Source organism: Temnothorax americanus, unplaced genomic scaffold, assembly GCF_048541705.1.
Source record: "Temnothorax americanus isolate GAGA-0224 unplaced genomic scaffold, ASM4854170v1 Scaffold122, whole genome shotgun sequence".
Classification (NCBI taxonomy): Eukaryota; Metazoa; Arthropoda; class Insecta; order Hymenoptera; family Formicidae; genus Temnothorax; species Temnothorax americanus.
In genome coordinates this window covers 108,024-123,074 of record NW_027509256.1, presented here as the reverse complement: position 1 = coordinate 123,074, position 15,051 = coordinate 108,024, and the positions used below count along the sequence as shown (strand labels likewise).

Below are 15,051 nucleotides of genomic sequence, written 5' to 3'. Positions count from 1 at the left end.
GATATTAGCGACGTAATGGATTTATTTTATGCGGATTGATTGCGTAATTATTCTCACTTCTCACTTAAAAAGAACCGAAATTACGGTCGAAACGTCGTAAATTTAAGTATATCAATTTGACCAGTTGGGTCGAACAAAAACGACTGTTTTTTATTTAACAATTTTTTTATATTTTTCATTCTTTTTAGAACTTTTTTTGAAGTCGGTTTTATTAAAAAAATTTTTACTTTATTTTATACGTTTTTAGTGCGTTATTTAATTAATATAAATAAAAAATAATAACTCATTATTTGCTTGTAATTATTATTGCATATTTCCTTACTGCTCCATACCCTGATGTCCTAACGCGATATTTTAGGTACTAAAACCTTTCTAAAGGATTGCTCTATAGAACAGTGAAAATCGCATTCAAATCCGTTTAGTAGTTTTAGAAAAAATCGTGGACATACATATATACTCGCCAAATTGAGAACCACTTTTTTTAAGTCGGTTAAAAATTTATTTCAATAAAAACCTAGGTAATTATTTAGAATAGAACTTTTTCCAAATTTTGACATTCTTTGCGGCTCTCTTGGTAAAAACTTTTGTTGTGACTCTGACAGTGATAATCAATCGGGAGAGCCAGAAAAATATGTATCTTACTTATTTCTTTATCATTTTTTTTTAAGTATCGTTCAACTTTCTACGCAAACGTTCAATTTTCTTTTATTTGAAAGTACACGTGTAGGCGGGGAAGGGCTACCGCCTCTCCCCCGCAAGCAGGAATGGGTGGGAATGGACCTCGGTTCGCGTGGAAAGTTGAAAACCTGAACCGTACAATGATAGACCTCGTTTTGCCTTATAAGCAGAGATAGGGTGGAGTGGGGTGAACCTCGGTTTGTGTGGAAAATACAATGCTGTCCAGAGAAACATTCGCGCAAACCGAGGTCCACCCCCATCCATCTCCGCTTGAGTAGGAGGGGCGGTAGCCCCTTCCCGCCTATTATATATGTACTGTCTATACACACATATCAGCAAATTACTTCCCTCAATATTAACACAAACTGTTTGACACCGAAGTGATGCAATGAAATAGACATGATTCACAAATCACTACTGGTCTTTTTCAGGACCAAAATCGATCCTTTTAAGAGCCACTATATATTTATAATGTCAGAAGATCTGGAAAACCACGAAAAAATAGGTAAAAAATAGGTAGGGTACATATTTTTCGGGCTCCCCCAATTGATTATCACTGTCCGAGTCACAACAAAGATTTTTAGAGAGCCGCAAAAAAATATCAAAATTCGGGAAAGGCCCTATTTTAAATAATTACCAAAACTTATATCATTAGTTTTAATTAATAAAATAAAAACCAAAATATAAAAACTAATTTTATTTATTAATAGAAAAAGAAAAATGTAATGAAAATAGTTATTTGTGTAACAAATGCGGGAAGTTGAGAATTGGACACGGGTGCGGAGTAGACGCACGAGCCAAAGGCGTGTCCAATTCTCAACCCGCACGTATTACACACCCTATTTTATATTACAAAGTGCGTGGAAAGTAGCCCATTGCGCGCTCGTCTTCTGTGTGATGGATGGCCGATTCCACACACGAGAGATTTTCCGCTCGAAACGGTGCGGTAATGTTCTCGCAGAGACTTTGCGGGAATGAGAACATTACCGCACTGTTCTAGCAAAGGATTTCTCGGTGTAGAATTGGCCATTTGTCGCACAGATGGCGCGCGCGTAACGGACCACTTTCCACGCACCTGTTATATAAAGGTACATAATCAACTTTAGTTCCCAAAAGTGTAGATTTCAGAATGTTAGTTGGTTTATAAAAAATTATTTAAAAGTAATTCTTATAAAAATTTATTTCTGACTAGCTTTTTTTTGTAAACTCCTTTACTGATCATCGCCTAAATCAATTTTTGACGAAATTAAAGGGCGCAAATCACCACGAATTGCGCATAATTTAACTCCAGCTTAAGAGAGATTAAATATGATAAATTTGAAGTTGAAAAGGAAATCGTTACCTGGAAAATTGTAAACTCTCATAATATTGCGTCCGTAGCTCGCTCGAGCATTTCCTCGCGTCCGCGCCCCCTTACTTTCGTATTTGCAGACATTATTAACACACACAGGCTCACGGTTTAGAACTGATTTAGAATATAATTTGCAATTAGAATACAGCATAGCTCGCGTTACGTTCGTTTGACTTGAAAGTTCAACTTCGAATCTCCTTGGCAACCGTTTGTAAACAATAATTTGTTGTAATCCTCTGAAGCTGGCGCCAGACGATGCGCGATTCGTGATTCGCGACAGCTCGAAATTTGATCCATTCGATCCATTCAAGCTGTATAATTTTTCATCTTGCTAATTTTGCTGATCTCCATCACATCACAGTTTTACTAGGGGTATATATGTATATAAAGAGTAACTGTGCCAAAGTTGGTCCAGATCGGTCAAAGAGTTTAAGAGTGTATAAAAAACAGACATACAAACATTATATTTTTTACATTACAGTTTTTTCAGAGGTGTAGAGTCCACAAATGAGTAGTTTGCGGTCAAAATTTTGGCAACAGTTTCCAGAAAATTAATCCATTAATAAAAAATTAAACCTATCGACGTTTTAAAACATTCTGAACACATTAGCATCAAATTTCTACCGCAAATTACTCATTCATTAATGAACCGTTTTCTGGAAAACGGAAAAATTGAACCCATCGTCATTAGAAAATACTTGATTAATTATTATCATAAAAATACCTTGTAAACCGGTATCCATAAAAATCGGTAATAAAAAACTGATTTTGTGCCTATATTTTGCGCAGGGATAGAGAGAGTAACCGTGCCAAAGTTGGTCCAGATCGGTCAAAGGGTTTAAGAGTGTATAAAAAACAGACATACAGACATTCTATTATATATATATATATATATATATATATATATATAGAGAGAGAGAGAGAGAGAGAGAGAGAAAGAGACTAGAGATTTGATACATTTTTATTTAAAAAAGCTTTCAGAAGCACACGTTTTTCAAACATACTGTCTGATAGTCGATGAGATTTGGCTGTATTAATCGTCGTAGCAAATAAAATTATAAATTTAAGTAATTTTTTTTATAAACCAACTAACATTCTGAAATCTACACTTTTGAGAAACTAAAGTTAATTATGTTCTTTTTTCATTATATTTCTTTTTTTTCTATTTATAAATAGAATTGGTTTTTATTTTGTTTCTTATTTTATGAATTAAAACTAATAACACAGGTTTTTATTAAAATAAATTTTTATTTTTATTTTATTGATTGTAAATTTATTTGATTTATTTATTTATTTAATTTCTTTAATTTTTATTTTTTTTTAACATTAAAAATACTAATTAGTAAATTATAACTTTACGTTCACGAGTAAAGTGAACTTTAAATTTCCATTGGTGCGCATTATTTTTCGTAATCAATTATTTTTTTATTTGTTACATTCTTGAATAAAAATTATGAATTACGAATCAATTATTTGTGATTCGTCTTATTTGAATAATGAATAATTGAGTTATTCGTTATTTATGAATAACAAATAAATTTATTTTATTCGTTATTAATGTAAGGAATAAATTTATTTTATTCGTTATTCAGAATAAATTTTGTCCAACACTGCCTAGGTCATGGCAATCCCTAACACGACCGTTCCTAAATTAAGCGACTGTGGTGAGATTAGATCCAAACTTATCACAGGTTGGATCTGAATTTTATCCAGTCAACAATATTTACGATATATATACTTTCAGCCATAGTTTTCCTGGTTCTGGTCACGTTTTGGTTACCACCTCAGAGTGAAATGAAGATCAGCGTTGCGGCCTGTACTATATTAATCATCGCTGTATTTTTAGGCTACCTCGGCCTTAAAGTACCATTAACCGCGACCCCTCCACTCATAGGTAGACTAATGCAAAACTCTAATTCCTTTAAAGCCTTCAATTATTTTCAGTTACACTTTAAAGAAAATAAATGTTATTTTTTACTACAAAACTGTTCAATCTAGAAAGATAAAAATAGTCTATCTGTTTATATTTTGCATTATGTATGATTTTTTCCATTTAAGATAATTTCGTTCAAATAGATTAAAATTGAGATATAGATTAACGTGAAGTTCATAAGTTTGAAAAAGGTTTTGAGGAAAAATATATAATTTATGTAGTTAATCTTGAAAATAATAAATAAAAAATAAGTTATTCTCTATATTTACAATAACAAAAACATGTAGTTTTTAAATTTCAGTATCAAAATTTTTTGATAATTAAATAATTCAAGTGTTTCAAATTTAAAATTTAAATTAACAATGTTTAAACTTTTTAATACAGATAATTTTATAACATATATTATAAAAACTATATTATTATATTTTTATACATGTTATATAAAATATTTAATTTACACATACACACTTTATATAAATATATACAGGGTATCCTATTTTAGACGATTACTATTCAAAATTTCTATTCTTTTTAATTTTAGAAAAAATATATTAGACAAAAGTTGTGTGGTTTAAAGGGACAAATAATGGTGAAATCAATTTTCAAATAAATCTATTTCTCAAGGTTAAGTAAAAGTCACCTTCAATTTTTTAAATGTACCAGACATCACAAACGCGCGGTACGCGCACGCTATTTATTTGTAATATTTCACTGTTACATTAACCACACAACTCAAAATATGCCATGACAGTCGCTCCATGAAGTAAGCGCAACAAGAGAACCAATCGGCATCGCGGAAAAGCGACAACAATACTTCGATAGATTCGAGTATAGATGACATGCTCTTTTTAGAAGAAGAGAAAATCCCATTTTTTATAACAAAATTTTGTAGCTAATGTTGAAATGTTTTCAAAGATTGATTATGGTTAATATTTTTGTTGAGAAATTGCGGAGATATGACATCGCGTATCTTTCGACATCGTCGGCACTGGAACTACACAAAGTGGTTACGTCTATAGCGGAGGTTGCATTCCCAGACAGCACAATATCAGGATTTGGAACATTATGTTATCTGGGTTTTTTTAATTTATTTGCGTAGCAAGGTACATAATAGTTTAAAATCTTAAAATACCATGAAAGTAATGAATCGTGGAGTCTTATCTACGCGTATGTATGTCCTCCACACACACATTCGCGCAAGCGTGCACATACACGCATAATCGACACAAGAAAGATATAAATTCGACCGTACAATCTCCGCGTGGAGGTAACCACCTTGTGTAAATCCAATGTCGGCGGTATCGGAAAATACATAATATCTCCGCAAGTTCTCAACAAAAATGTTAACTATTATAGATCTTTGAAAACGTCTCAACATCAGCTGCAAAATTCTGTTATCAAAAAATTGGGGTATTCCACTTCAAAAATTGAAAGTGACTTTCATGTGACCTTAAAAAATAGATTTTTTTCAAAAATTAAATTTACCATTATTTGTCTCTCTCGAGACCATATAACTTTTATCTAAAACGTACATTTATTTTTAAAATTGAAAAGAGTAAACATTTTGGGGGTAATTATTTAAAACCTGTATACAGGATGTTCTAGATTTTTCTGTACAAATTTTAGTAGTATGTTCTGTGAGTAGAAATAAAAAAAAATGTATAAACATACACTACCGCTCATTAATTTCAATGACACCCAGATTCGTTGATTTTTCTGTAAGGATAAACATGATACGTGTGTTTTGCACAGAAATGAATGCACCCGTTGTTATAAACACTTTCAACACTTGCATGCATCGTATTTTTATATATTATTTATATAAAAACCCTTGAAAACTGTAGTTTAAAAAAACGGGGCTAACAGCCGGATAGTGTCTGATTCCTGAAAATAAAAAAAAATACGCGCGCAAGGTCAAATTAGGTAACCTTTGCATTTTTGTGCAAAACACACATATCATGTTCATCCTTTACTTAAAAAAATCTAAGTAACAAGTGGTAGACGAAATCTTTGTATCTTGAAAAATCTCGAAAAAACCTACACAGTGGTATCTTCACCTAAAAAAAAAACAAAGTAGTAGTATTATACCTCGAAAAAACCTAAGTAACAAGTGGTGGACGTAAGCTTTGTATCTCCAAAAATCTCATCACAAAATTACGTTACCTTATCAAAAAATGAGTCGCGCTTCAAGTGATCTATTATTACAATTACAAAAAAGAAATGATATCTCTTTTTAAATTACAGCGCCAATTACAGAGAACATACACTGAGAAAAAAAATTTGTCAATCCCAAGAAATATTTAGTCCGATACGTTCAACTAAACATTTTAGTTAGTTAACTAAACATTAGTTGAATTAATTAATTCTTGATTAAAAAAACGAAATAAATTGTTGAAACAACTAATATTTAGTTAACTAACTAAAATGTTTAGTTGAACGTATCAAACTAAATATTTCTTGGGATTAACAATTTTTTTTCTCAGTATATTTTTCGAGATACAAAGATTACGTCTGCCACTTGTTACTTAGGTTTTTTCGAGGTATAATATTACTACTGCTTTTCTTCGATTAGAATAAAAAATTGAATCATGAAGAATTACACAGAGGTAACAGTACAAAATACAAATATTTTATTAAAATATTTAAACCCAACAAGGGAATACAAGGTATTTAAATACAAAGTTTATATATGTATTTTAAAAGATTTAATCGCATCGCAAAGAATTACAGAGGTAACAGTACAAAAAATAAAAATATTTTATTAAAATACATAAATTTTCTTGTCAAAAAACTTGGCGCTGCTAGAGAGAGAGAGAGAGAGAGAGAGAGAGAGAGAGAGAGAGAGAGAGAGAGAGAGAGAGAGACCTTTTACAAATGTAAATATTACTTATTCTATACTTATTCTATACTTTTAATTCTAATCGCTTTAAAAATCTAAACTTATCCTAACTTATCCTATACTTAATAATAAGCCGCATTATTCACCGTCACACACACACACACACACACACACACACACACACACACACACACACACACACACACACACACACACACACACACACACACACACACACACACACACACATCGCCCACACCCACTCGCTCGCACACACACACACCAAGCTGACCTAATTTTAAGGTCTAGCAGCGCCAAGTTTTTTGACAAGAAAAATTTATGTATTTTAATAAAATATTTTTATTTTTTGTACTGTTACCTCTGTAATTCTTTGCGATGCGATTAAATCTTTTAAAATACATATATAAACTTTGTATTTAAATACCTTGTATTCCCTTGTTGGGTTTAAATATTTTAATAAAATATTTGTATTTTGTACTGTTACCTCTGTGTAATTCTTCATGATTCAATTTTTTATTCTAATCGAAGAAAAGCAGTAGTAATATTATACCTCGAAAAAACCTAAGTAACAAGTGGCAGACGTAATCTTTGTATCTCGAAAAATATACTGAGAAAAAAAATTGTTAATCCCAAGAAATATTTAGTTTGATACGTTCAACTAAACATTTTAGTTAGTTAACTAAATATTAGTTGTTTCAACAATTTATTTCGTTTTTTTAATCAAGAATTAATTAATTCAACTAATGTTTAGTTAACTAACTAAAATGTTTAGTTGAACGTATCGGACTAAATATTTCTTGGGATTGACAAATTTTTTTTCTCAGTGTATGTTCTCTGTAATTGGCGCTGTAATTTAAAAAGAGATATCATTTCTTTTTTGTAATTGTAATAATAGATCACTTGAAGCGCGACTCATTTTTTGATAAGGTAACGTAATTTTGTGATGAGATTTTTGGAGATACAAAGCTTACGTCCACCACTTGTTACTTAGGTTTTTTCGAGGTATAATACTACTACTTTGTTTTTTTTTTAGGTGAAGATACCACTGTGTAGGTTTTTTCGAGATTTTTCAAGATACAAAGATTTCGTCTACCACTTGTTACTTAGATTTTTTTAAGGTATAATACTACCACTGTTTTTTTTTTTCGAGGTAACAACATATACACTACTATGCGTGTACTTGGCGCCTTTCTTTACCTTTTTTTTAAAAAAGGTAATTTTGTACAGATATCACGCCTTTTTGTAGTATTACGCATTGTATAAACAGTATGTACAAGGTGTTATTTCGAGGTATAATACTACCACTTTGTTTTTTTCGAGGTAACAACATAATACATATGTACTACTATGCGTGTACTTGGCGCATTTTTTTACCTTTTTTTTGAAAAAGGTAATTTTGTACGGATATCACGCCTTTTTGTAGTGTTACGCATCTTAATCTTAACAAAAAAAATTACACCTTATAAAGAAATGTGTCTGAAGTTGTAAATATATATATATACACATTGCCGGACATTGCTTTTATGTATAATATGCATGTATATTACGTTGCTTGTATAAATTATTTCTTACCAACTTTTTCCAAAAATTATTTTTACGTCAGACATAATTTTAATTCATTCAATTTTTATTATGTCTAAACATAATTTTTGTCCAATTTTTATTATGTCTAGACATAATTTTAATTCAGCGATTTTTATTATGTCATGACATAATTTTAATTCTGCCGCTAAGGAAATTTTAAGTCGATTTTTATGAATCAAGCTTGAATTCAATGTTTAGGTGTCCCAGGTTGCCGATGACGAGGTCCACATAGCGCGCTCTATAGTTTTCGGTGTCCAGGTGTATTAATACCTTGAATTTGATGGCCACGTGTTCCAAGTTGCCGATGACGAGGTCCACATAGTGCGCTTCGTAGTTTTCGGTGTCTACATGTATTAATACCTCGAATTCGATATCTACGTGTCCTACATTGGGTGCGTTCAGCCGATACTTTGCTAGCCTAGCAATCGTGAGCAGTCGCTCGTTTTCGCTCGTTTCCTCTTTTTTGACTTACTGGATTAAAAAGAGAAGAAACGAGCACAAACGAGCAACTGCTCACGATTGCTAGGCTAGCGGAGTATCGGCTAAACGCACCCATTCAGATTTAAAGTTATTAATACACCTAGACACCAAAAACTATGAAGCGCATTATGTGGACCTCGTCATCAGCAACCTGGGACACCTAGACATCAATTTCAAGGTATTAATACACGTAGACACCAAAAACTACGGAGCGCACTATGTGGACCTCGTCATCGGCAACCTGGGACACCTAGACATCGAATTCAACGTACAATTACACCTGGACACCGAAAACTACGAAGCGCACTGTGTGGACCTCGTCATCGGCAACCTGGGACACGTGGACATCGAATTCAAGGTATTAATACACGTAGACACCGAAAACTACGGAGCGCACTATGTGGACCTCGTCATCGGCAACCTGGGACACCTAGACATCGAATTCAACGTACGATTACACCTGGACACCGAAAACTACGAAGCGCACTGTGTGGATCTCGTCATCGGCAACCTGAGACACGTGGACATCGAATTCAAGATATTAATACACGTAGACACCAAAAACTACGGAGCGCACTGTGTGGACCTCGTCATCGGCAACCTGGGACACGTAGACATCGCATTCAACGTATTATTACACCTGGACACCGAAAACTACGAAGCGCACTGTGTGGACCTCGTCATCGGCAACCTGGGACACGTGGACATCGAATTCAAGGTATTAATACACGTAGACACCGAAAACTATGGAGCGCACTATGTGGACCTCGTCATCGGCAACCTGGGACACGTAGACATCGCATTCAACATATTATTACACCTGGACACCGAAAACTACGAAGCGCACTGTGTGGACCTCGTCATCGGCAACCTGGGACACGTGGACATCGAATTCAACGTATTATTACACCTGGACACCGAAATCTATGAAGCGCATTATCTGGATCCCGTCATCGGCAACCTGAGACACGTGGACATCGAATTCAAGATATTAATACACGTAGACACCAAAAACTACGGAGCGCACTATGTGGACCTCGTCATCGGCAACCTGGGACACGTAGACATCGAATTCAACGTATTATTACACCTGGACACCGAAAACTATAAAGCGCACTATCTGGAGACCTTGTCATCGGCAACCTGGGATACATAGACATCAAATTCAAGCTTGATTCATAAGAATCGACTTAAAAATTCCCTAGCGGCACTTTCTGCCAAGCATAGAGAACCTACTTTTCCGTTGACTCAATATTTATTATATATATACCTAATTTTTACTTAAATAGAAATCTTCCTCCTGACCGATAAGTTTATCGACCTAATTTTGAAATACGCGCGCGATATCGAAACTGGCGATACCTGCGCCGCCAGCGTCGAAAAAGTGAAAGTGACGTTTCTCTGATGACGTCATAATAGATCGCAGCGTTAGGAGACGGAGACGTATCTTAAAAATAAATTTTCACATTTGGACTTTGCGTCGCAATATCTCCGCTCGTAGGGCACGTAGCGGAATATTATGAGAGAAACCCCCCCCTAATTGGACCCCAAGCTATCGATCAAGCCTACTTAGAACTTGATCCGTTCACTCGTTATCGAGATCTCAACATCTCGGGTACTCGCAACTCGTCGCGTCGCGTAAAAGAGTCACGGTCGGTCTCGCTCCGCGTGTACTTGGCGCGAGACACTACCGTGTCTCTTGATAAAGAAATCAAAGAATCTAAGGGTGTATTGAAATTAATGAGCGATGCAGGCCTCAAAATATTTTATTGAAAAATCTAGGACACCTTGTGTATATACATACATATATTGTAATTATACCTAATTCTAAATATTTATTTTTTACTTTTTAAAGAACTAGAAATCATAAAATCTATATAATAATTAATAAATGTATAGAATTAAACATTATGCGATATACTTACTTGCATTGCATGCATTACATGCATTTACAAGCAATCAGATAAAATATTTATGTTTTGTTTTTTTTAGCAAATTTTACATTATGTCCTATGAAAATCGCGAGAAAAATTGTCATTAATTAATGTCTGTTATTTTACAGTTTACTTTTACAGTGGCTGCCTCTGTCTAGAAGCAATATCTTTGATATTATCAATAGTAGTAATCAACATGTCAAAGAGGGTTTATTGCAAACCACTTCCACGAAATATTAGGCTATGCTTGTTAAGTTGGCCTGGAAAACTGTTAGGACTTTCCGATCTCATAAGTTTGGTAATTAACGTTAAAATTCTCTCAAAATTATATTTATTAAAAAATTTATATAACACATGCAACTGCTTAATTTTAAACTATTTATTTCAAACATTTTATCATAATTACTTATTTTTAAGTGTATTTCTTAAGCATATTTTACAACATATTAACACTATTTAATACTATGACAATTATTTTAAATAGAAAAACACTACACTAAAACAAAAAATAATACTGTACGTTGTAAGAATAATTTAGTTTTTTAACGCTTTAAATTTTACAATTTTGCCAAGAATGACATTGTGTGTACTATCAACGTGGACTTGGCAATCGAGTCAATCGTCTCGCACACGCACACGCACACGCACACGCACACGCACACGCACACGCACACGCACACGCACACGCACACGCACACGCACACGCACACGCACACGCACACGCACACGCACACGCACACGCACACGCACACGCACACGCACACGCACACGCACACGCACACGCACACGCACACGCACACGCACACGCACACGCACACGCACACGCACACGCACACGCACACGCACACGCACACGCACACGCACACGCACACGCACACGCACACGCACACGCACACGCACACGCACACGCACACGCACACGCACACGCACACGCACACGCACACGCACACGCACACGCACACGCACACGCACACGCACACGCACACGCACACGCACACGCACACGCACACGCCCACGCACACGCACACGCACACGCACACGCACACGCACACGCACACGCACACGCACACGCACACGCACACGCACACGCACACGCACACGCACACGCACACGCACACGCACACGCACACGCACACGCACACGCACACGCACACGCACACGCACACGCACACGCACACCCACACACACACCCACACCCACACGCACACACGCACACGCACAACGCACACGCACACGCACACGCACACCACACACCACACGCACACGCACACGCACACGCACACGCACACGCACACCACGCCCACCCGCACACGCACACCGACACGCACACGCACACCCACACGCACGCGCACACGCACACGCACACCCACACGCACACGCACACGCACACGCACACGCACACGCACACGCACACGCACACGCACACGCACACGCACACGCACACGCACACGCACACGCACACGCACACGCACACGCACACGCACACGCACACACGCACACGCACACACGCACACGCACACACGCACACGCACACACGCACACGCACACTCACACAGCACACCACACCACACCACACACACACACCACACCACACCACACCACACGCACACACACACACACACACACACACACACACACACACACACACACACACACACACACACACACACACACACACACAGCAGGAGTAATTTAATGTATATTTTATTATATTACTTCAAAAAGGCGAGATTAAATGGAGGGATAAAAACCACAGTGGTGTGTAAGTCAAACTTTTTTAAATATTTTCTTGTGTGCATAGATGCAATTTATATAATATTGTACAGAGTGCCAGACTAGAGTCAAGCTCAACAGGGTTTTCTTTCCCCGTTAATTTTTCCAAGCCCGTTCCCTTGGCAGTGGTTTCGCTGGATAGTAGATAGGGACAGTGGGAATCTCATTAATCCATTCATGCTCGTCACTAATTAAATGACGAAGCATTTAGCTAAAAAAAAATTTGCCTACCGCTTTATTACAATTATACAACGTTATTACATATTACTATATATACATTAGTACCTACAACTAAGGGGAGGGCATATTATGCCTGTTAGGCAGGCAGCACCTAGAGGAGGGCGGTAGGGGACTTAGCCTATTCCGCGGCGATGTTCCACCGATGTTACAGCGTTAAATACTCAGAATGCAGCCATACTTCTTATCAGAACCCATGTGGGTATTATCTTAAGGTCCTGGGACTTAAAGAATTCCAACCTGCGCAGCTCTTTAGCCGAGTTTTCACTCTAGATCCCTCTTCATGATAAGGTGGCCGATGTGGTCACAACTTCTTGCGCATCGTGCTCTCTTCGTATAGCCTCTATAACTGCCGGATGGTTGTAGTATCACGTTTTCCTTCTATGTACGTCTTCCAGATCTGTTTGCTCGTTTACTACCTGCGCATTTATCACGACTGCGTCCGAGCACTGCCACTATATCTGGCTTCCTAAGGCCCTCAGTAGTCTTGTAATGAGGTTCCAGAAGTACCTGATATCCTCCTCTAGGGATATTCCGGGCGATGTAGGTCACTATAGAGACCCTCAAGGGAGAGTCTGGAAACGTCCGCCATTTTGCAGCAATTAGTAACTTTTATAGGAAATTTTGAAATAATAAAAATCAAGTGATGCAATGGAATTGTATTATTTATTTAAGATTACAATGCATTGCCATTGTCTTGCTATTGTATGATCGCCTTTTTAATACTTTTTTTTTCGCTATTCGCAACCTAAATATAGTGTACTTAAATATAATTTTGTATTTTAAATAATGACAATCTAAAATATTGCAACCTATTTGAGAAAATTGAGTAATAAAATATTGTTTTAAATTTTTGTTTTTATTTTTAATGTGAGGAAAACAATTTCTAAAAATTGTTTCCATTTTCACAAAAAAATCAAATATATTCGGTTTGACAAAAAACAGTGTTTCTATCTTGTAACGCCTAAGTAAAACTAAATTATTATATTTAACATTTTGTACTTTTTTTTTATCCAACAGATGATATACAGTTATCACAATGAGTCATATTTTTTTTTATATTTGCAATTATATATCCTGCTATATTGTACAGTACATTCAGTTCAATATTATTAAACACAATAGTATTACTATGTGGAATTGGTGAAAATAACTCATTATCATTACATTCTTCATTAATACTTTGTTTTTTTTGTAGAATTAGAATTATTTAAAAATTCTGTAATCATATGACTGTCATCTTGATCATAATTACTTTTCTCCACTGTCTTAATATACTGAGATGTTGAAATAAGTTTTAAGTTGTCTTTAAACTGAAGTGCAGTGGGAATAACATTTTTTGAACGTATAACTAAAAATAAATTTTACAAACAGTCTTGAGAAAATCTACCTGTTAAAACAAATTTGTAAGCTCTATCACTAAGTAAATAATCTGTTAAATGTAAAATGGAATTTGTTGATATTATAACACCAGTTTGCACAGGTTTATAATGACCCTTTTCACCAATTCTTAAATTTTGGAAGAGGTTAACAACTTCTAATAAAAATAATCGACATTTCTCATATTTATTTTCTTTATACTTGCTTAAAGCTAATGTTGGATTTCGTGAAGTCATAAGAGCAAACCACTTTGAAATGACTTCAACAAAACATGCTGTTGTATTAAAATCTAAATTTGATTCTTCATTCGCTAAAAAATAAAGCGATGAACTTACATCTCTACTAAGAAGATTTTTTGCTTTACATACTTTCATTTTATTAAAATGTCCACTAGGTTGTACATCATCTTTATTTATTCTTGGAGTTAGCAAAAAATCTAAATTGTCTTGTAAAGCAACAAGATGAATAAAATGTTCCCCTTTAACAAGATTAGATGTAAGTTTATATTTATCTACAAATTCAAGAGGAAGTTCTATAATTTTGTTATTTGCTAAGCAACATTTTAAATTTTTTAAAATATGTGGAACGTCTGCAATAAAAAATAATTTTCGTTGCGGATCTTCAAGATGTTGACAATAAAATTTACATGTGGAATGTCGGCCAGCATGTATATCAAATGCTTTCCACATCGCCATATTAACAGGTCCCATGTCAGAAGTGACACTATTTATATACAAACCAATTGCATGAGCTTTTTTAATTATCTGCAATATAATAGGTTTTAATAATGCACCATCATAGCTATCTGACGTAAAGTAATATCCGACAGTTTGTTTCCATC

General features: G+C 35.2%; 2 protein-coding genes across 3 annotated transcripts in view; one reads left to right on the top strand and one right to left on the bottom strand.

Moving 5' to 3' along the window:
* LOC143893593 (FMRFamide-related peptides) overlaps window positions 1-15,051 on the bottom strand; it is a 110,480-nt gene that overhangs the window by 55,733 nt on the left and 39,696 nt on the right. The gene's annotated exons all lie outside the window — the stretch shown is intronic.
* The window catches only part of LOC143893590 (acetylcholine receptor subunit alpha-like 1), a 54,676-nt gene that overhangs the window by 19,297 nt on the left and 20,328 nt on the right, over window positions 1-15,051 (top strand). For both annotated transcript variants that reach the window (XM_077399124.1, XM_077399125.1), the window contains exons 7-8: window positions 3,774-3,923; window positions 10,949-11,118. In XM_077399124.1, the coding sequence (XP_077255250.1) occupies window positions 3,774-3,923; window positions 10,949-11,118 (320 nt within the window). The remainder of the gene's footprint in view (window positions 1-3,773; window positions 3,924-10,948; window positions 11,119-15,051) is intronic.